The 24,096-nt window shown below is 34.9% G+C and overlaps 1 protein-coding gene across 16 annotated transcripts; it reads right to left on the bottom strand.

The window, feature by feature from the left end:
- Nucleotides 1–3,260: 3,260 nt before the first annotated feature.
- On the bottom strand, nucleotides 3,261–23,754 carry LOC137813328 (AFG1-like ATPase family protein). 16 transcript variants are annotated; one of them, XR_016518981.1, is made up of 15 exons: nucleotides 23,411–23,730; nucleotides 23,131–23,267; nucleotides 22,851–22,987; nucleotides 22,470–22,615; nucleotides 20,176–20,255; nucleotides 19,776–20,033; nucleotides 17,823–17,933; nucleotides 17,520–17,642; nucleotides 16,970–17,437; nucleotides 16,662–16,791; nucleotides 16,517–16,586; nucleotides 14,866–14,958; nucleotides 14,527–14,654; nucleotides 5,869–6,010; nucleotides 3,261–3,664 (listed from the first exon to the last, which is right to left on the bottom strand). XR_016518981.1 is itself a non-coding variant. In XM_068615488.2 (14 exons), the coding sequence occupies exons 3-14, from the start codon at nucleotides 22,931–22,933 to the stop codon at nucleotides 3,563–3,565; spliced, it is 1,458 nt and encodes a 485-aa protein (XP_068471589.2). In that variant the 5' UTR covers nucleotides 22,934–22,987; nucleotides 23,168–23,267; nucleotides 23,411–23,754; the 3' UTR covers nucleotides 3,261–3,562. The 16 variants fall into 16 exon arrangements, 3 of the variants coding, with proteins under 3 accessions (XP_068471589.2, XP_068471587.2, XP_090155439.1); XR_016518982.1 differs by having other exon boundaries at nucleotides 14,527–14,604; nucleotides 16,662–16,783; XR_016518978.1 differs by having other exon boundaries at nucleotides 16,970–17,013.
- Nucleotides 23,755–24,096: the final 342 nt, after the last annotated feature.

Genomic DNA, 24,096 nt, shown 5'->3' with positions numbered 1-24,096 from the left:
TTTTGGATGAGAAAATTCAGAAGGTAGTGTTAAAAAATACTTCTAAAACCGATTCAATACAAAAAGAAGTCCTGATATGACTCTTGAAGGTTTAATTTGTAATGTTAGAGACATTGCTAAAAAAAATCTGAATAAGGTGCAACATATTATTCAGTATCACAAAATTTGTTTTGTTTTTGTTGTTGAACCTAAGATTAGTTATATAAATGCACATGTTGCTTTCTTTTATTATCTGAATTTTCATCAACCTAAGCTTTACATGAATAATAAAGTGGTTAATTTGGACTTTAGGTCTTCAATCTCCAATTCAAAATATTGATGAAATGAGACAAGTGGAGTTTAGTCATTGTGAGAATTTGTCTGATAAGGTTTCACAGAGATATGAGTATAAATTAAAATTGATGTATAATTTTTTTTAAATTGATGACAAGGAAACTACATGTCTATTGTAGGTGATCCATACAGGTCAAAAACAATACGATTTTTTATAATATTACTAGTAATCTATCTATAGTTATTGTAAAAAATTTTAGAATTAGTATTTGAAGTTCCTAACATAAGACATGTAGGTTTAATATGGTTAGGATGTTATGCAAGAAATAACATAATTTTTACTCTACATATCTAAAAGTACCAAAATCATCACATTGCCAAAAAGGACTGACTTTCGAATATGTATATCCAGAAGCATGAAGAGTACAATTTTGGATGATAATATTCGTAGGTAAACATGACACTTTCGGATATTAATATCTATAGGCACAACTGACACTTCTGGATACCAATATCTATAGGCAAATATGTAACTTCTGGATATTGGCATTCGTACGCAAATATGTGACAAAGACAAATTTGGGTTTAAAAACTTAGGTTGGATGGATATAAAAAAATGATATAGTATAGGATGAAATTGCCATTGGTTAGTGAAAATTTGCATGCAATTGAGGGTGATTCGCGTAAAAACAAAGAGAGCAAACAAAATAGGGCCTACGATTTTTGCAATGCTTTGTTCCTTAATGTATATTACTTCTAAGAACCTTTATTTGATATTTCCTCCACTAGCATTTTCACTATTGGCCACGCGCTTCTTATATTTGTAGCCCTTGATTTAGCTATTCGCCACTCGCGTTTTTTGGCAGTTTCTTCTTGTACTCCTATATTTTTCTTCCTGCACCCCCACAATTTTGTAAATTCCGAAACTGACCTCCACAATTTCGGGATCCGAGAGTGTGCTACGGATTCATCAATCCGGAAGTGAATCATGTTGCATTCTGGATGAGTGAGTGTTCTGGAAGTAAAGTTTGCATAAATTATTGATTTCTGGATTGGTGGATCTGGAATGATTTTTTTCAATTATGGATTTCTGAATCCAAAATGAATATTTTGAATTATGGATTGGTGGATCTGGAATAGTTTTTTCAATTATGGATGTTTTGCATTTTTTTATTTTGGATTAACGCTATCATTCATGTACTAACGGAAGCATCAATCCGAGAGATTACCGGATGCGCCAATCTGAAAATTTACCGGAAACACCAATCCGAAAATTTACCGGATTTCATAATCCAGAATAAAAAAAATAAATAAATGTACAATTTATATAGGGACACTTTTGTCTTTGCACAACCTTGTGGGGTGCAGGAAGAAAAATGTAGGGGTGCAGGAAGATATTGCTGTGTTTTTAATACATGTTTGAAGCCTCGGTCATTCAACTCGTCCAACAGTTTTGCTATCTACCACCCCTTTTTATTTTATACATCCACTAACTCTTATTTTCTAAAAAATATAGATATTAAACATTTTTTCAAATCTTTTTTTACCTTTAGAATTGCATGATCCCTGATTTTTGCTAGAAGCAAGTTCAATTCTTCTTAGATTCATTTTTTCAAAAGTTCATTTCAAACTCTGGCAAATCCCACAGTGCCCGAGGTTTACCTTTTTGAAACAAACAACTTTGAATTCAGAACTGCATCATCTCTAATTTTCTGTTAAGAACAAAAATACGTAGAAGCAAAGTTCATCCTTATCGGTTTCACTTTTTCAAAATTTTGGTTTCACTTTTTTCAAAAGCTCAACTCACACTGGCACAACCCTTTTCAAATAGTCTTAACTTTAGAACTAAGTAAACCCTAATTTTCTGTTATGAACAAAAAAATAGGAAGGACCAAAGTTTATCTTTATCTAGCCCCAAATAAAAACAATCTAAAAATATTTTCTTTTGTTTAAACAATATTTTTGATTTCATTTTTGGGATAAATAAATATTTCATAAAAATCACACTCATTTCACACATTTAATTAAAGATACCTCTTTAAACGAACTTGTAGGTATTCGATTCCCGAACTTCAAATCTAATTCACAAACCATTTTTTTTGGTTTTTCTGTAATTTCCCTTAATAAACTACGGTGATGACTGAATTCTCAGTTTGGTTTTATAAAATTTAATATTTTTGGTTCGCCGGGTGATGACTGAATTCTCAGTTTTGTTTTATAAAATTTAATATTTTTGGTTCGCTGTCCTCCCCCGGACCCCTGTTGCGATAATTATAAACTAATTTTTTCCTCTGAGCTTTTGACAAATTCAGGATACAATTTCATTGAAGATGATGGGACATGCTAGGTTATACAATGGACTGTATTTGATGAAAGCTCTAGCAAGAGCAATAATGATAAACGTTACAAGATTGCCTACTACTGATAGAAAAGAAGACAAAAGAGTTTTGCATCTTAGACAAAAGTCGTAGTGGCAGTTGTTCTTTAAAGCAACTTCAACAGTAGCGCAGGGAAGAAAAGAAATAAAGAAAATAATGTAGTACTTGAGAAACCTGATGTTAAAGATGGATTATTCTTACACAGATTTTCTACAACTTACGAAATCTGATATGAATGATAGTGTGTAGAAGCGTCTAGATCCCCTCGTAAGAGATTTCGAAGAACGATTAGATTTTGGACAAAGGAAACCTTTAGGTGACTTCTGATTATACCAAAAACAAGAACAATGATAGAAAATTGAGAAAAGGAAACAAAATGCATATATTATTCATATATCAAATAATAGTTCAATACTCTATTTATAAAGTACTAAAGACTACAAATGGTAGAGATAAATTTTGCTAATAAAATTCCAAATAAAGATAAATGATAGAAACTACTAATTAAATCCCAATTAATTAAACCCTAACTAATTAAATCCCAATATCTACTAATTAAATCTAAACAATCCAACAATAATATTAATCAAATCCCAAAACTTTAGGATATAACAAAATCATGTTCAAATATATTATATTAATATATATTGTATTTTTTGTTCATTGAAGGGGTTGATTGCCCCGTAGGATATGTAACCTAGTTTCCTCCCTTGTTTGTAAGGACTAAAGAATAATCATGTCAGTAATTTGACCACTCGACATTATGGTGCTTATTACTGCACCAATATTGACAGATTATTACACATAGTATATAAAGTCAATTTAAGATCAGATAACAATTTTACGCAGAACAAGGAAATTAAAAAAGTAAAAATAAAAACTTCATGATAATGGATCAGAATATAAGGCTGTCACAATTGTTGTAACTGTTTATGTTGCCTCTGAAAATAGGGGTGGAAATTACTTACTCCATCCAAGTATAATGGTGTTTGCATTTCAATCAGCCGTGAGACCTACAAAGGAAGACTTAATGTTAATAGGTAAATTTTCCAATGTTAATATAAGAGCTGTACAAATAGTTTAGGTGATACTCCCTCCATCCCATTTTGTTTGACAATTAAGATTTTTTGCACAGAAATTTTCCAATGTTAATATAAAAGCAATTTTGATTTTTGAATATATCCCTTGTCTTTCATATTGATTAATTTCTCTCTTATCTATACTTGCTATAGTTTTCTCACTCCACAATCAATGGTTACAAAAACTTGTTAAAGATATAGGAAGACTAACATTCAACATCATAAGTACGACTGTTATTTTCCAATCAGATTTGGAAATTTTATCTCGATAGCACACAACATATTTAATGAAATTATCTATTATACAAATTATTAAGATAGAACTCCAAATTTAACAAGAGAATAGTACGACTATACCTATGACACTGTAAGTTTTCTCCAAACATATATTAGGAAAAAAATATTTGATAATGCTTCCTTGATATTCTAAAATGACAATTAAAATGGAACAACAATTTTTTGCTAAAATGGGTCATTAGAGAAACTAATTGGTTGTGGTACTCTCTCCCGTCCTTATAAGACATTTTCCAAATTAGCGTCTTTTTATAAGATATTTTACAATTTTAATACAATTTTATATTTGCTTTTATTGTTTACTCCTTATTAAATATGGTGAGTGTTTGTGTTTTGTATTAAAAAACAAAATGAGAAGATGTAATGAAGCCAATTACAAAAAAAAAAAAGACACATGAAGAAAATATGGGGACAACCAGTAACGTGACAGCTGACACAAATCATGAAAAAATAAGAAAAAACCCACTGCCCAAAATAACCAACGTATGGTTAAACGACTATGTGTTGTGAGGCTTGAAATTTAAAAATTACCAAAATAGATAAATCGTGTCAAAACAGTACTACTTCACTTAAAATTTGATACACTGATGTCGTGCCACTCTGGCACAATTTCAGTTCAAATATACTGAAGTCATATCAAGTTCACACAATTTATCACTTTTAGTAATTTTTTAAAATTTTACCCATTTTGGTAATTAATAAGTGAAATTGTACTTCTTTTAGTAAAAGAATCTCCTCTCTCGTGTGGTTCATTCTTGTTTTCCTTTGTTCTTCTTTGTTGCTCTGTAGTAGTCTTTGTTTTCTTGTAAGAAACTCATTTCCAGTAAATAATACAATTACAAACTTCTTTTATTCCATCTAGCTCTCTATTACCTGTGTTTTTTGGTACCACTATTACAGAAGATACTTTTAACAGTAGTCAATAATGAAGTTTGACCTTTTCTTAAAAATAATCAACTAAATTAATTATTTTTATTGGTGTGTGAGATATGTTAGAAGTGTCGAGTAACATTTAGCAGAGTTTTAATTACAACAGAATATATGGACAAAGCATGTCGACAACTTATGCAGCTGCATATATTGTAATGATATCTGCATAAATTTATCCCCGCAAATCCTTTTTATAAACTCTAGAGCAATCCATTGGACAACACCTCAGTGACTCTTTTCTGGGAAAGGAATACATTAGTGGTCTGTGAGGATAAAGTTGCGCAAGCATCCTTACTCCATATTTGACAGGGCGGTGGTCAATATGATAATTAATGTCTGGAACATCCTCAAAGAAGATAATTCTCTAGCAAAGCCTACATTGGAAGTGATCTTGTAACCGCAAATGATTCTAATTACCAAATCATTTAAAGTTTATACTTTATGGTCAGCTTGCAAAGTTACAATTCTTTACCTTTCTTCTGATTGCAGGACTTCAACTCTTAACACAAATTATGCTTCACTACTTAGTTGTTATGTTGATTGTGAATGAATATAAAGTGCCTTCTCAACTGAGTTAGCTACATTTTTTAACAGTTTCACATTTCTATCAGAAAACAAAAAAAAAGTGGATTTTATTTCAGGAGTTACTTCCTGCTTCCTTGAATTTCTTGCCAAATCATTCTATAATTTAGCACCCTTTATTACAACATATGGAAAACTAGTAAAAGTTACACTAACCAGCTGTAGCAAACATGATTTGGAAATAAAAGAAAGAATTTCATATGTATGAAATGGCACTAAAACAACACTTGTAGTCAGGAACAAGATATGCTACAGAGAACCATTTCAGAACAGTGGTAAATTATGATTATGTCACAATTCGCAACTAAAAGCAGAGAAGAGTCACTACTTACCGCTCTGTGAAAAGCAAACAACTCTTCTTGACCAGATAGTATGGATGTGATACTAGAAGGGGCACCTGTTGAGCTGACCCTGCCTTCTGCCAAGACATTGCGACGAAGTTTCCCACCATCAGTCTCTGTTTCGAATTGGAAACTGGAACCAAAACAGGGGTGAGAAGGTTCAGTTAACATCGAATCATTTAATTAGGTCTATACTATCAAAAGCAAAGCTGATAAATCTCAAGTCAGCATTGCTTTATTCATTATTTGGAAACATCTTAGAGTAAAAGGACTTGAAAATACATGAAAAAAATGAGGAGGAAAACTGATTCAAATGCATTAATAGTAAACCATTACAAGATGCATATGTTAAATATTTCTAGATATGTTAAATATTTCTAGACATGTTAAATATTTCTAGATATTTTAGATATTTCTAGATATTTTAGATATTTCGTTGTCGCCGCTGCTCTTCCGCCTCCATTCGCCGCTGTTTGAATAGGTGACACCACCATTGGGTTTGTCTCAGCCATGCAACCACCATGCTGTCAGGATAGCAGCAGTCGGAGTCCGCACGCCTCTCCTTTGTGGTTCGTTACACGTCTTTCCACCATGCGTGGTGGTGCTCTGGTGCCTGTTTTGGCGGCGCTTCACATCGATAGGATCTCCTCGTTCTGGATCTGCCTTGTCTTGTTGATTGGAGCCCGTTTGATTTTTAGGATTTTTCTCTCTCTTCTGAGGTGCTTCTCTCTCATTTTCATCTTTGGCCTTTTTTTGCAATGGTATCTCTGCATGATGATTGTAATCACACTCGAAAGCAGCAGAAAGGGTGTCACAAGTGTGTATATTGTCACAAGCTAGGTCACACAATTGACAGGGGTTATGCCCTACATGATCGTACTCCTCAATTTGCTACAATTGTCCAAATTGCTCCCTTACAAACGCCTATTGCGGGTCCTACTTCATCTGGTACTCCTTCATCTAATATCTCAGGACAACCTACTATTTTTAATAAATTTCTCAAATGGTATGACGATCATCAGATCTCTAGTTCCCCTGCTTCTATTGCACACACAAGTATATCTTTTGTTGGCCTCGCTCACTCTACTTCTTTTGGCCCTTGGATTCTAGACTCAGGTGCCACAAATCACATTACTGGTAATAAATATTTTTTTCTTCCCTGTCTACTATAGGTTATTTACCTTTTATTACCATGACCAATGGATCTAGAGTCTCATCACATGGTGATGATACTATTAATCTTTTCCGTCTTTATCTATAGGTTATTTACCTTTTATTACCATGACCAATGGATCTAGAGTCTCATCACATGGTGATGATACTATTAATCTTTTCCGTCTTTATCTATTGACAATGTTCTTTATGTCCTTGGGTCTGCATTTAACTTATTATCTTTTAGACTTCTCACTTGTTCCCTTGATTGTGTTATTTATTTCACCAAAGATTTTGTTTGTTTGCAGGACCGAAGTTCGAGACAGATGATTGGCACCAAATGTAAGTCTCATGGTCTTCATCACCTACAGACCTCTACACATGTTGGCATGGTTATGGATTCTCCATCTTTCATTCGTCTTCAGCTGGGTCATCCTAGTCTTGCCAAGATGCAACAGCTTGTTCTAAGTTTGTACAATTTATAAACAATTTATCAAGTTTGTCTTGTGAGTCAAGTAAATTAGGGAAACACATTCATAATATTTTTCCTAGTAGTGTCTCACAACATGCTTTGTCCCCTTTTGCCTTAGTTCACTCTAATAGTTAGGGACCAAGTTGTTTTAAGTCCAATTTAGGGTTTCATTATTTTGCTACTTTTATTAATGATTATTCAATATGTACTTGGGTGTTTTTAATGAAAAATCATTATGAGTTGTTTTCTATCTTTCAAACAATTTACAATGAAACTAAAAAATCACTTTGAAATTTTTGTTCAAATTTTGTGCAGTGATAATGACCGTGAATATCTTTCTCATTCTTTTAAAACTTATACGGCTTTTCATGGTATTCTTCATCAAACCTCATGTCTTACACACTTCAACAAAATGAGGTGGTTGAGCACAAGAATAAACATCTTGTTGAAACAACTCGCACAATTTTAATATATGGTAGGGTTCCGCAACATTTTTGGGGTGACGCAGCTCTCAGTGTGTGTTATCTCATTAATCGCATGTTATCTTCAATTTTAGATAACAAAGTGTTTGGGTCCGTATGATTTGTTCATAATTTTAGTTCTGGTCTTGATAAATTATCTCATAGGTCACACAAATGTGTACTTTTAGGGTTCACTAGATCACAAAAAGGATATAAATGCTTCTCTCCTTCTTTTAACCACTACTTCATTTCAGTAGATGTCACTTTCACTGAATCTTCCCTTTACTTTAAGTCTCCTTCTTCTCCTGCGTCTTCCTCTAATCAAGTGAATATCCCAGTTGTTTGTGAACCTCCTACTAGTGCACCTAAAGACCCCCCCACCTCCACCAACACTTCAGGTGTACCAAACTTCCCATCATCCACCGGCTGACTCACTTCTAGTGCCAACTCCTCCATCCCTTCTGGTTTCAACAGCTAAGTCTGACCTTTCTATTGCTCTCCGCAAAGGTATATGCTCTAACCGTAATCCCTCTTCTCATTACACTACTTTGAGTTACCATAGATTATCTCAATCTTTTAATACCTGTCTTTCGTCTATTTCTTTTGTGCCCATTTTAAAATATGTAAGAGATGCCTTAGCCCATCCTAGTCGACGTTAGGTCATGATTGATGAAATAAGTGCTCTTTAGAGTTTCCCTTACCATTGATGCAATTAGAGTCCCTACTCTAGTTAAAGAAGCATTGAAGGATGAGAATTGGGTTCAAGCCATGCATGAAAAGATGAGTGCCTTTGAAAAGAACCAGACATGGAAAATTGTTGACAAGTCACTAGAGAAAAAGAAAGTAGGATGCAGATGGATTTATAATGTAAAGTATAAATCCGATGGCACATTAGAACGTTACAAAGCAAGGTTAGTTGCTAAAGGATATATTCAGATCTATGGTGTTGATTATGAGGAGACATTTGCTCTAGTGCCAAAGATGAATACTCTTAAAATCATTCTCTCATTGGCAGCTTATTTTGGTTGGGAATTGCAATAATTTGATGTGAAAATGGACAATTAGAGGAAGAAGTCTAGATGGAAATTCCTCCATGTTTTAGGCCTATCGAAGAAGGGAATAAAGTGTGTAAGTTAAAGAAAGTCTTCTACGGACTCAACCAATCACCTCGTGCTTAGTTTGGATAAACCCACTCAAGTCATGATCTCCATGGGGGTATTAACAGAGTCAAGATGACCATACCTTGTTCATCAAGCATTTCCCAGAAAGCAAACTTACTCTACTCTTGGTCCATGTTGATGATACGATAGTTGCAGGAGATGATGAACATGAGAAACACATCTTGAAAGAAAAACTTGTAGCTCAATTTGAAATGAAACATCTAGGAAAATTAAAGTACTTCCTTGGGATTATTAAAGGAAAAGAAAGAATAGGGTAAATCCCTTGTGTATATTGAACACATAGGGTTATGTTTATATAGGAAAAAGAAACATATGGGCTAAGCCCATTACATAAATATGAGATATCTAACAATATCTATAATATCTCATAATATCAAATAATATCTAATTATATCTAATAATATCTAACACTCCCCCTCAAGCTGGTGCATATAGATCATATGTACCCAGCTTGTTACAAATGTAATCAATCCTAGGTCCTCGTAAGGGTTTAGTAAAAATATATGCTAATTGATTATTTGAATTAACAAACTCAGTCTTGATATCTCCTGATATAATCTTTTCTCGAATGAAATGACAATCAATCTCAATATGTTTTGTCCTTTCATGAAAAACTGGATTTGAGCTAATATGAAGAGCAGCCTGATTATCACATATCAGTGTCATTTGAGTAACCTCTCCAAATTGCAATTCTTTAAGTAACTGTTTAAGCCAAATAAGCTCACAAGTAGCCGAGGCCATAGCTCTATATTCTGCTTCTGCACTAGATCTTGCCACAACACTTTGTTTCTTGCTCTTCCAAGAGATCAAGTTATCACCAATGGAGACACAATAACCAGAAGTTGACCTTCTATCAGATGGAGATCCTGCCCAATCAGCATCTGAATAACAAACGACTTTAGTATGGTTATTATGACCATATAACAAACCTTTTCCAGGAGAGCCTTTAATGTACTTCACTATACGAATGACTGCATTCCAATGATCTTCACATGGAGAATTAAGAAATTGACTCACCACACTGACTGCAAAGGAAATATCAGGACGAGTAACAGTGAGATAGTTCAATCTTCCAACTAATCTCCTGTACTTCTCAGGATCTGAAAGAGGCTCCCCCTGATTGGGTAGAAGCTTGACGTTGGGATCCATGGGAGTATCAACAGATTTCGAATTCATCAACCCAATTTCCTCCAAAATATCTAATGCGTATTTTCTTTGAGAGATAACAATACCAGTATTGGATTGTGCTACCTCAATCCCCAAGAAATATCTGAGTTTGCCAAGATCTTTGGTCTGAAAGTGTTGACAAAGGTGTTGTTTTACTTGTGAGATGCCATGGTGATCACTGCCGGTAAGAACAATGTCATCAACATATACTACAAGATAGATACACCCAGCACTCGAGTGACGATAAAAAACTGAATGATCGCCTTCACTGCGAGTCATACCAAATTGTTGAACAACATTGCTAAATTTTCCAAACCAAGCCCTAGGAGACTGCTTGAGGCCATATAAGGATTTGCGAAGACGACATACCAATCCAGAAGACTCCCCCTGAGCAACAAAACCGGGAGGTTGCTACATATAAATTTCTTCCTGCAAATCCCCATTAAGAAAAGCATTTTTAACATCCAGTTGATAAAGAGGCCATTGTTGAAGAGCAGCCATAGCTATGAATAAGCGAACAGAGGCCATCTTTGCTACTGGAGAAAAAGTATCACCATAGTCTAAACCAAAAATTTGGGTATAACCCTTAGCCACAAGACGAGCTTTGAGACGATCAATAGTACCATCAGGACCAACTTTGATAGCAAAAATCCACCTGCAACCAACAACAGATTTCCTAGATGGTAAAGGAACAAGTTCCCAAGTTCCATTATTCTGAAGCGCATTCATTTCATCAAGCATGGCCTGACGCCAACCAGGATGGGCTAAGGCATCACCTACAGATTTTGGAATGGATACAGAAGAAATAGACGAAAGGCAGGTATAAAAGGGTTGAGATAGTCTATGGTAACTCAAAGCAGTATAATGTGGAGAGGGATTACGAGTAGACCGTATACCTTTACGAATAGCAATAGGAAGATCAGGTTCAACAGTCGGAGGTTCAACTATAGGAGCCGGAGGGGGATGAGGTGTTGGCACCAGAATAGAGTCTGCTGATGGACGATGAGACGGTTGACGACGACTATACACCTGAAGAGTTGGCGGCGGTGGTGAATTGTTAGGTGCACTAGGCACAACAAGAGGAATATTAACTTGATTAGATGAAGAAATTGAAGGAGAAGGACAAGACTTAAAGTAAAGGGAAGATTCACTGAAGGTGACATCTGCTGAAATAAAATAACGGTTTAAAGACGGTGAGAAACATTTATATCCTTTTTGTGATCTAGTGAACCCTAAAAAGACACATTTGTGTGACTTAGGAGATAATTTATCAAGACCAGGACTAAAATTATGAACAAAACATGTGGACCCAAAAACTTTGGGAGGTAAAGAGTGGAGAGGGTCATGTGGAAATAAAATAGAATGAGGAATTTTGTTATCTAAAACTGAAGATGGCATGCGATTAATGAGATAACATGCACTAAGAACGGCATCACCCCAAAAACGCTGAGGAACATCACCATGGATTAAAATAGTACGAGTTGTTTCAACAAGATGTCTATTCTTGCGCTCAGCTACCCCATTTTGTTGAGGTGTATAAGCACATGAAGTTTGATGAAGAATACCATGAGAAGCCATAAAATTTTTAAAAGAATGAGAAAGATACTCACGTCCATTATCACTGCGCAAAATTCGGATGGAAATTCCAAATTGATTTTTAATTTCATTGTAAAATATTTGAAATATAGAAAACAACTCAGAACGGTTTTTCATTAAAAATACCCAAGTACATCTTGAATAATCATCAATAAAAGTAACAAAATACTGAAATCCTAAATTAGACTTAATACGACTTGGTCCCCAAATGTCAGAGTGAACTAAGGCAAAAGGAGATGAAGCACGTTGTGAGACACTACGAGGAAAAGAACTACGAATGTGTTTCCCTAACTGACACGACTCACACGATAAAGTAGACACATTAGACAAACATGGAACAAGCTGTTGCATCTTGGCAAGACTAGGATGACCCAACCGAGCATGAATGAGAGATGGAGAATCCATAATTGTGCCAACATGTGCAGAGATCTGTAGTTGATAAAGTCCATGAGACTCACATCCGGTGCCAATCATCCGTCCCGAACTCCGGTCCTGTAAAGTAACAGAATCTTTGGTAAAAGAAATAACACAGTCAAGGGAACGAGTGAGACGACTAATGGATAATAAGTTAAATGGAGACCCAGGGACATAAAGAACATTATCAATAGATAAAGATGAAAAAAGATTAATAGTACCAACACCATGTGATGGTACCTTATATCCATTGGCCATGGTAACTGAAGGTAAATAACCCGTAGTAGATAGGGAAGAGAAAAAAGATTTATTACCAGTAATGTGATCAGTGGCACCTTAATCTAGAACCCAAGGGCCATGGGAAGTGGAGTGAGTGAGGCCAACAAAAGATGTACCTGAATGTGCAACAGAAGCCGTGGAACTAGGGTTCTGACGATCCTCATACCATTTAAGAAATTCATTGAAAATAGCAGGCTGGCTTGGGGTATCAATTGAAGTATGGTCCATGGTAGAAGGTTGCACAGGGGTAATTTGAGCAACCGCAACAGATCTAGGAGGACGACCATGTAAGGCATAACATCTGTCAATTTTGTGGCCAAGTTTGCCACAATGGTCACACTTGTGACGCCCTTTGCCCGGCTTGTGAGCGCGAGTACGATCATTATGCTGAGATACTAAAGCAGAAGAGTCATCAACATGAGACGTTATATCAGCGGTGTGTTTACCTGGCACGCGCAAAAGGGTAGAACAAGTGGAAGTAAAATTGGGCACAATAGGAGATCCCAAAATTTGATCACGAACGTGAGAATAATCATCAGGAAGACCATGTAAACCCAATAACATGAAGAACTTGGATCTTTGTTCTAGTTCTTGAGAAGGAGTAGAGGCAGGAGGTAATAACTCATTAAAATCATGAAGAAGAGCATGAAGTTTACCTAGATATTCTGCCATTGTACCATCAAGACGTTTGGGAGCAATAATTGTGAGAAGATTTTGACACACACCATAAAGACGTTGAGTATCATTGGTGTATAATAATTTTGCTTGTTCCCAAACTTCTGAACATGTTTCATAGGTACGAAAAATTTGTTTTAAAGATGAGTGAATGGTCGATTTGATAACAATGCATAATTGAGCATCAATTTTCGACCAACGAACAACCTCATTTTCAGCAAGAGTAGGATGAGTAAGATGATCAACATAACCTTGACTCTTAAGCCATAATTTAATATCTGATGCCCAAGTGTCATAATTGGTTCCATCCAATTTGTCAATGGAAAGATGAACATTGACGTAATTAGTATAAATAGATGAATCCGGCATAATGACGGAAGAAGAAGCCATAGTGGCAGCGGAAGCGGAAGAAGCCATAAAAGATAAGGACAAATCCAGTCACCGGTTAATTGGCGGGAGCAACAAAGATGAAGGCTCCGACAGCGATTCCGGCGGTGTCTCCGGCGAAGGTCCGGCGAAGTTCCGGTGAAGGTCCGGCGAAGGTCCGGCGAAGGTAGGGGTGGTGGCTGGAAAAATTCCAGTGAATAGTGGATTCACCAATAAAAATTGAACCCTAAACCCTAAACTCTAACCTTATGCTCTAGATACCATATTAAAGGAAAAGAAAGAATAGGGTAAATCCCTTGTGTATATTGAACACATAGGGTTATGTTTATATAGGAAAAAGAAACATATGGGCTAAGCCCATTACATAAATATGAGATATCTAACAATATCTATAATATCTCATAATATCAAATAATATCTAATTATATCTAATAATATCTAACAGGGATAAAAGTAACTTATTCAAAGAAAGGTATCTTTATCTCCCAAAGAAAGTATGTTCTTGATCTTCTCAAAGAGATACGTAAGATTGATTGCAAGAACACTGGAGTTCCCATAGAACAAAACCATAGAATTGAGAGTGATGAAGACAGTTCTATTGTGAATAAATGTCAATATCAAAGACTTGTGGGGAAGCTTATTTACGTAGCTCACACCAGACCTGACATAGCCTATGTTGTGAGTGTAGTTAGTTTATGTATGATCCAAGGGAGAGACATTTACAAGCTCAGTTCTATTGAGGAACCTTAGGCTCACCTGGTTACACTAATTTAGTTTTATTTTTATCAAGGTAGGCGTAAAACAATTATACCATGTAATCCAAAGCTCTTATGCATCATATAGCTAATAAAATAGATAAAATCACCTTTCCAAGTCAAAAAGTGTGCCCTCCTCAGTTCCTTGAAATAATTCATCAATTGAAGAGGATGCCAAACAACACAGGCTGCAATGATGATTGTATAACTCATCAATAAGGGTAATAAATCTCCGTGCCTGAAATGTAGAAAATATTTTTTTTCAAAACAGGATAAGGATAAAGAAATGTAAACCTTAATAGAAAAAAAATTAAGCAATGTATTTGAGAAATATCTTAAAAATATACAGACGCAGAGTAAGAAAGCAAGTTTCTGAAAATATTTTGCAACAATAAATTAGGCAAATATCTCAACATTGGGGCCAACTAACTTATTTGTACTGATAATACCTTGTCACGAATGCGCATACTCATTACTGGAATATCAGATATGAAAACAGTGTGAAAGTTTTCAGCTACTGCAATATAATCTGCTGCACCCAACTGAAAATCAAAATAATTAGAGAGCATATCATGTGTACCTGCTTGCATATGAAAAATCACACAGAAGAAAAATTAAAATCATCATGGTTTGAATGCAAGCCAAATAGTGATTAAGGAACAGGGAATAACAGCAAAGCATAGTATTTGTACAATCCTTAAGGTCTTCACAACCAACCACCTAAACTTCAACCCATGGTGGCATTTTGGGTACCCTTTATCCTACTACATTTTCACTCAACTTAGCCTTATCCCTCTGCTACTTCAGGTTAAACATTCTTACCTCAAAACTTAGAGGGCTAATTAGTGTATTATTAAAGAATTATAAAATAATTCTGCTAGAGATCTCAAATTGACTAGAAATATGATCAAATTATAATTTATAAGTGGGTGCAAACCTTATCTCGCAATTTAGTTTTATGAGATTGAATTATGCTTAAAGTCCACTATCTAAGATGATATTAGAGTCTATCATAGCGATGCTTGTTGACCTATAGTTTCACCTGCTATCAAGCCGCTAGCAGAGCACCCACAACTATTTAGTCCAACGCTTGAGATGTCCGATTTTCTGCGTGAGAGGATGCGGTTACATAAGGTTTAAAGTCTACTTTCTAAGAAATTTCAATTGCTTATTGTGATAAATATAACTAATTCTATGCTGTAATCGGAGTAGGAATATGCTGTAAATCCTAGAGTTTAAGAAATCCCTAAAATTGTGGGATTGATTTTCAAATATTTTCAATATAACCAATGAGGGTTGAGAGGCTACCTTTGAAGCACTTCTAAACACTTTTGGCTTTCAAGTCCTACCTTATTAGAGAAGAAGGTTTTACATTATTCTAAATCTGTACTCTAATCTCATTCCCTCTACCCTCAAGGAAATAGTAGTTACTATAAGGTCACATAAACAAGAATAAACAACAGAAGGCAAAAGAGTTAAATCAAATGTTCCACCATATGTGTGAAGTATGAACTAACTCTTGTAAGTTGTTCTTACCCATTTGGGCAATGAACAGTTTAATGAAACACATAATATCAACTTGCCATTTAAGAAAAATAAATACAAGTAAACCATGCAATAATATTTAAAAGGCTTAATGACTATTTTGGTCCTACCATTTATTTATTTTGTTCAATCTCATCCCACTATTAATCAATGAATCAAACTGGTCCCTTAATTTTTAAATCAATCCAATTTATTCCCTTCTATCCAAATGACTTATACTTAACTTAATTAACGGCAACAGTTTTAAATTATCACTAAAAGTTGTTGCCAATTGGCACCAACGGTTTTTTTAGTGACATTGACACTAATTGAGACTAATAGTGGTAAGTCAATTTAGACAAAGGTGCAAAATTGCTTCAATTTTAAGGAAATAAGGGACCAAATTACGTCCATTTGAAGTTAAAGAACCATATTAAACCATTTATTAATAATGGGACAAAACTGAATATACTAAATAACAAAACGAAAAGGGCAATTAAGCCTATTTAATATTGAAAAAGTATTTTGCAAAACAACCAAACTAGGAGAAATAATGTACTAGGAGAAATAATGTACCGGACGACCACAAAGATATTCAAATGTGAAGCGTGCAACTCCATCAAAGCTTTCGGGAACCTCAAGTGTCCTGGCATAGAATGAAATTACACTGTCAATGTTTATTATTCGTCTCATTTAACAGAATTAATTTTATATAGGATACCTTCCAAACATCACTGAGATGGTGTTGGAAACTATTCTTCCTCCCAATCTGCTTGTTACATCATGCCACTTTTTCTCAAATTCATTGATTGCTTCCTTTTCAATAGGCCAGAAAAAGTGCACCTACGTATCTATAGCCGTTAAAATTCCAATATGTTCCAATTTCAAAATGCATAATAAGATTACTTAACTGTTGTGATTACATATTAGTACATATCCACCATATAATAATCCTAATTAGTATGGCTTTTAACCGTGCCAATTGGCGTTGTGTGATGATCACAATATGATCCATAGAGCTGACCTCACCTAGTGGGATAAGACTTTGATGCTGTTGCTCTTGTACATAATTTCTAACAATGATGAAGATACACAAAATTAAGAAAATTTTAGGCTGATAAAGCTCACGATCCATACCATAAAGTTACAGGAAAGGGTAGCTGAGCAAAAACTAAGAAATCAGCATTACTAAATAACAGTTTGGTTTTATGCTGGGTAGGGTGACCATAAATTTCTACAACATTGGATTGACCAATACATGATCAGTTAAAAATACTTACATTTGACCTTTTTAAAAATTGTAAGAATTTATGTATAGATGGAAAAAGAGAGATAAAAGAGAATGTATTTGAGATGTATTATTATGTAATGTATAGATGCATTTGTTCTCAAAAAAAACCTAAAACACTAACTGTGCTGGTACTAATCATAATCCTAACTAATTAGGAAAAGGCTCGGTTGTTGTTGTTGTCATCGTCGGATTACCTTTCTTCTACTCTGAAAGAAATTGACATCACATTTGCAGTTATTTTTTCATAATTGAGACAGCTTCAGAAAAAAAAAAAACTTAAATTCTCACCAGGTTTTCTGACTTTTGTGCTATAAAACGGCGGTAGTCAATTTCGCTCCCTATCAATACCTTCTCACAATGGTTTTCCAATTTGGAGAGAAGTTTCTGAAATATTTCTTTTTGCATACCAGCCTGCACAAAAGCAAGAACGAGGACTTGTTTCCAATTGGTCTATGTTGAGAGGGGATCTAATTCCTCTAAAACAAGAAAATTATAAGAGATGTCATTGGTGTAGTTATTGACTGTATCACAACTCAAAACCGGTTAAAATGATAGCAGGTACTGTGAAAGATTGACTACTAAAGAAAACACCTCATTTAAGTCGTTTGGTGCTCGATTACTGGTAGCCACAATTATAGTTCCACTACTCAGCAATCTGCTTAGAATTCCAGATAAAGCCACAATAGCAAATACATCAACAGTCTGAAATATAGAGTATCAAAAGTTAGTCATATTGTACACTAAATGATATAGAATGAAGAAACAAAGCATAGCAGTACAGAGCTAGCTCAGCAAGCATGCTAAGAATGAGCCAAGAAGGAAAAGAAAAACAGGTGCAACTCAATCTAAAAACATTGGTGCTTCAATGCCATCAGAGTTTTCACTAGATACTATGAAATAGAAGTATACATATAGGAAGGAATATTTCTGCGCAAGTAATCCATAAAGATTGCAAATAAGAAAATAAAGCAGAGAAGTCAAAAACTACATAAACTTCACACTGCTATAAAAACCTTTTGGAATGGATTATGAAAAACTACTCCATGAGGGACGACTTTCCTAGTGTTCACCAAAAATCCCAAACTTATTATAAGAAAGTGTTATCTGAATGTTGTGTGTATAATGTAGACCACATACGGTATGTATTTATACCAATTTACAGAATCAAATACAATACATTATTGCCTAATAATCAGGAATCAATGATCCTAATTTCCTAGAATCTGTATTAGCTAATAAGTAACAAATATGTAATAGCTAATGACTAATTACATTCTAAAACTCTCCCTCAAGTTGGAGCATATATGTCATATGCACCAAGCTTGTTACAAAAATGTACTCAACCAATGGGTCTCTAAAACACGTCAGCCCTAAAACACATCAGCCAAGTGGTTGCTAGAATTGACAAAATCAATTGTGATTCTCCAGAGAGTACCTTTTCTCTCATAAAGTGACAATCAATCTCTATGTGTTTGGTTCTTACATGAAAGACCGGGTTTGATACAATGTGAAGTACAACATGATTTTCACAAATAAGCTTCATTTCGCGGATGTCCCCAATTTTTAGTTGTCATAGTGGTTGCCTAAGCCAAGTTCCCAAGTGGTTGCTGCCATAGCATGATATTTTACTTCTACATTAGACCTAGCAACTATGTTTTAATATCCAACTGATGAAGAGGTCAATGATGAACAAGGCTTGATCAGTGCTAGGTATATCTTTGGCTTATTTGGTCAAGTGGTCGTCACGACCTTGACCCTTGAAGCACAACTGAACAACCACAGCCTAGGAGTTGTAGTTGCTTGTCTCAGTTAGTTTTTCCGAACATTGGTATAAGTCATTACAGTAGTAGGATTTTAGTGGTACTTGTGAAAAGCTATGGGAAATGAACCTAAGCAAGGAAAACCTAGGTGTGAGGAAAAAGGCAGAGGGTTTGTTATTTCGGGTAATTTGTTATAGGCTTGTGAAACGCACGTGCCGAAAAGAAGTTGCACACGTGACCGAGTGAGGCGGCAGAACAAAGCTACGAACAAAGCTTGGTGGTGACCGGGGAAGGGCGGTTCAGGTCGCTATGGCTTACCCTTTTCCTCCGTCACTAAAGGAAAAGAGCGCTTAGTGACGGAGGAAAAGGGTAAGCCATGGCCATAGGTACCATGTAGCCAAGAGAAAAAAGACAGGGATCGGAAAAAAACCTAAATTAATGACAACATATAAGAAAATGTTATCGCAATGTTATGTGTCTAATGCAAACCACACAGTATGTATTTAAACCAATTTGCATAATCAAATAAAGTAAATACTTGCCTAATAATTAGGAATCAATGATCCTAATTTCCTAACATTTGTAAACTAATGACTAACAATAGAGTAACAGCTAATGACTAATTACATTCTAACACTTCTTATTAAATAAAAGCAAGTAATATATCAAATCCATAACCTCCAAGTGGTCAAATCAAGGTTTAATGAATAGTGGCAAGGAAACAATAAATTGGGATACAAATATGAGGAATTCATTATAACAAAATGTAGGAATTTTCCTTTACCTGTATTTCATCAAAGCACAAAATGCTAGCTCCTTTTTCATTCTCTTCTCCATCTAGGAAAAACTTATCTGCTACGGCTAGAAGAATGTTATTTAATTGTATCTCATGCTTGTATCTTTCCTCAGCAGCCAACCACTCTTTAGCTTTCATGTCAAATGGAAGACTCATAATCCATCCAGCAACAGTCGATTGCAAAGGCTTTTCGTCTATTTGGCTCTTCCATATCTTATGCATATGTTCATTAATTCTGAGCATGGCCTGCATATTAGTGGAGGAATTGCTTTCAGCACCATGTTCATAATAATTATCAATGTTTTGAGAAAAGTAAGATGGTGCATATATTCCAGAAAGCAACATATAAGACATCTACATCAATATGGCCAAATAGTAAAAGACTCACCTCATGAAAGTGATACCTTCTTCGATGTTTTACAATTCCTTTAGTAGCACTATAAAACATGTCCATCAACATTGTCTTCCCTTCAACATTAGAATTGAAACCACATAGTTAGAGAAGAGTTAGATATTGTATATACATCTCTATTTATGATAATTAGGAAATTATTAGATGATGTTAGATAACCATTCTATTTTGTAAAGTTTTGGTGATTAGTTACTAAATGGACCTTTATTCATTGGATATCTCAAACATGTCAAAAACAACAAATGAAGCATTTAAGATGTTAGATGATTTTATTGAATTTGTTGGAGAGGAAAATGTAGTGCAAATGATTACTAATAATACTGCAAATTTTGAGGCAGCTAGAGATTTGTTGATGCAAAAAAATGGAGAATATGTATTGGACGCCATGTGTTGCCCATTACATTGATTTGATCGCCAAAGATTTTGAGAAGACTTTGAAGGTCCCTCAAGTTATTATCAAGGGAAGAGGGATCACCAACTATATTTATGGTAGAGCAAAGCTAATTAGCATGTTGAAGAAGATCACAAAAGGAAGAGACTTGATGTTGTTCTTAGTACATGTTATCTAATTAATCGCATGTCATCTTCTGTTTTAGAGAACAAAATTTCTCATTCTATTTTGTTTCCATATGACCCTTTCCACTCCTTACCTCTAAGTTTTTGGGTCCACATGCTTTGTTTATAATTTTAGTTCTGGTTTTGATAAATTATCTCCTAGGTCACACAAATGTGTCTTTTTAGGGTTTAATAAATCACAAAAAGGATATAAATGTTTCTCACCTTCTCTTAACCGTTATTTTATTTCAGCAGATGTCACCTTCAGTGAGTCTTCCCTTTACTTTAAGTCTTTTCGTTCTCCTTATGTGTCTTCATCTAATCAAGTTAAAATTCCTCTTGTTGTGCCTAGTGCACCTAAAGAATCACCACCGCCACCAATTCTTCAGGTGTATAGTCGTCATCAGACGCCCCATCATCCATTAGATGACTCTTCTAGTGCCAACACCTCCACCCCCTCTGGCTCCGACAGTTGAACTTGATCTTCCTATTGCCATCCGTAAAGGTTATACATTCTACTTGTAATCCCTCTCCAAATTATACTGCTTTGAGTTACCATAGACTATCTCAACCTTTCTATACCTGCCATTCGCCTATTTCTTTTGTATCTATTTCAAAATCTATAGGTGATGCCTTAGCTCATCCTGGTTGGCGTCAAGCCATGCTTGATAAAATGAATGCGCTTCAGAATAATGGAACTTGGGAATATTTTAGGATATTTTTTGTTGGTTGCAGGTGGATTTTTTCTATGTTGGTATTGATGGTACTATTGATCGTCTCAAAGTTCGTCTTCTGGCTAAGGGTTATACCCAAATTTTTGGTTTAGACTATGGTGATACTTTTTCTCTAGTGAAAAAGATGATTCTAACAGCATAATTGGTATTTTCATAGTTCTGAAAATGTTTGGAAATCGAAGGTGGAATAATCAGCTTCACAGGCTTTTGCATGCCTTCATATTACCTTAACCCCTACTTCCACTATGAGCTAATTGTAGAGATGATGATTCTGAGGTGAAAGGGGTTGTATATATGGATGAGAAGATTGGTTGAGAATAATGGAGAAAGGAAAAAAGAAAATTAATTTGCAACTAGTTGATTTTCATAGTACAAGAGGATTTTTTTTCAAATTAAGTAAGTGTTCCCATAAGTTTACATAGACTCTCGAGTTTGATAACCTTGGTTTGATGAATTGACATTTCAAAAGATAGAGGTAAATTGCATGTAAATCTTGGTGGTTTGTTAATGGTTCTTATGCATCGATACTTGAAAAGGTTGCCCTTAAGCTAATTGGGAAACCGTGTTCATCTTCATGCAAAAGAAGTGGAGCAATTACTCTTTTACCCATTCTACAAAAAGAAGCAAGATGATATATTAGAAATTGTGCCTCTTAGAGTTTTTCTGTTCAATGATGGTGCCTCGTAGTGTTTTCAGGAGACTGACTATCATATCAGAAATTGTAAAGCTTTTTTAATAACTTGTTTTGAGGAAATATATGAATCTTAATTCTCAAATTAGACTTTTGTAAAGTTGGTCACATCTAATATATGTGTGTGTATAGTACCCGGATGTCTTATATTTTAGACATCAGCTGTACCCTAATGTAATGTCTGTATCAAAATGCATAATTCATATTTAGAAATCAAATCAGGCTGATGTAAGTTTGCATCATAGGTAAGCATAACAATCAAAAGAATAAAAGTAGAAGAAGGTAAATACCACTGCCAACATTGCCATATATGTAAAGTCCTTTAGGAGCTGGAGGAGCAGTTGGACGACGACCAATTAGTGAATCCAACTTCTTCTCACGTTTAAGATATGATACCCATTTCCCAACCCCTGGCTCCATATTCCCGGGTCTTTTCCTGAATCACGAAAAAGGACATGTAGCTTCAGTAGATGTCACAATACAAGTAGCTTCAATCACAAAATACATCCTAACCAAGATAAAAAAAAAATGAAACAAAATCCGCAGTAATCAAACAGAAGCTGAATCTTAAATTACTACTATCAATGAAAATCCATAGAAACAGTGAAATCACATTGTCTCAAGCCACCACCAGTTGAATCAAAACCATATTAAATTAACGCAGAACTCACCGGGATTCCCATCTTTCAGTAAGCTTATTGTTCAACCGCTTCCACCAGTCCTCATCCTTCTGGTGCAGCTCAACTTCCTCCATAAGAAGTCTCCGCCGCTCATTCTCCCGCTGCTTCTCCCAATTAGCTAGATTCACCTACCAACAGTGAGGACAAATTCAGACACCACGTACACAAACACAAAAACAAACAAAAACCAAGCAGTGCAAATAAATTAAAAAAAAAATGCTGGTTAGTGCAACAAATGAACTAGTAACAGAACATCCAATTCCAATTATACATGATACTCCTCCATATCTTTCTCATACTGCTCCAACCTTGCAAGCAAACTCTCAAGCTCTGAAGCGACACTCTCTTGGTAAGGATCATGCTGCAACTTCCCTTGATCAACTAGACTTTTGTACTGCACAAGCGGCCCTAGAAAACAACAATTCCGCGCAGAAATCAACGAATCGCAAATTCCATTCAAAAATTGAAACACAAAGTTAATTAACGATTAATTCCTAATTTCAAATTACAACAGAAAATGGATTGATTTGAAAATGTGAATAGAGATTAACCTGGACGGTTCTGACGATACGGTTCATCGCAATAAGAGCGAAGCGCAGTAAGGCGGAACTTGGAGGCTGGGCGTGAAAACAAAGCGAGTTGTTTCGATTTGGAGAGAAGATTCCAGATTCTTCTCATTTTTTTGGAGTGGTTTTGTTTTCAAAAGTGAATGAACTTCTTCACAGGCATTTCTTGGTTGGTTGGTTTGGGTTTTGTTTTCAGAAGGAAGAAAGAACGTGCATGTGAGTGACGTGGCTCCTTCCCTAACCACCAGAAGAAACTAAATTGAAAAGTGAGAACAGAGTGCAACATTAATATTGTTCTTTCACTTGCTGTGGTTTTTGGTTGAAAGGACAATAAGAAAGAAACATAACTACTTTAAATTTTAGACTATTTTATTATTAATGTAATAATAACATTTTTTTCATATTTCTGAATATTATAATGTTTTTGTTTAGTGTTTTTTTTATCTTATTAACATTTTTTTTATTAATAATCTTAATTATAAGTTTTATTTTTTGGTAAATTTATTATTAATAAGGATTATTCATCATTCTTACAAATATTATCCAGTATTATTTTTGTCTTTTGTAAAAAAAAATTGTTCTAAATCTTTAACATTTTATTAGTGTTTTTTAAATTATTTTTAACTAAATATGATTAATTTAGTACCAAAAACACAAAATATGAATTAAAA

This window comes from Phaseolus vulgaris, chromosome 1, assembly GCF_051622355.1.
Source record: "Phaseolus vulgaris cultivar YP4 chromosome 1, ASM5162235v1, whole genome shotgun sequence".
Lineage (NCBI taxonomy): Eukaryota > Viridiplantae > Streptophyta > Magnoliopsida > Fabales > Fabaceae > Phaseolus > Phaseolus vulgaris.
The sequence above is the reverse complement of the archived record's forward strand: the minus strand, read 5'-3'. Positions and strand labels throughout refer to the sequence as shown.

What these genes read in the sequence shown, in the direction of transcription:
- LOC137813328 (XM_068615486.2), bottom strand. Translation starts at nt 23,537, where the DNA reads ATGAGAAGAATCTGGAATCTTCTCTCCAAATCGAAACAACTCGCTTTG. An exon ending in ATATGGCAATGTTGGCAGTG is followed by an intron (nt 20,256 to 22,469) that starts GTATTTACCTTC and finishes CTAATGTTGAAG; the next exon opens with GGAAGACAATGTTGATGGAC. An exon ending in CACAAAAGTCAGAAAACCTG is followed by an intron (nt 16,784 to 17,519) that starts GTGAGAATTTAA and finishes ATAGATACGTAG; the next exon opens with GTGCACTTTTTCTGGCCTAT.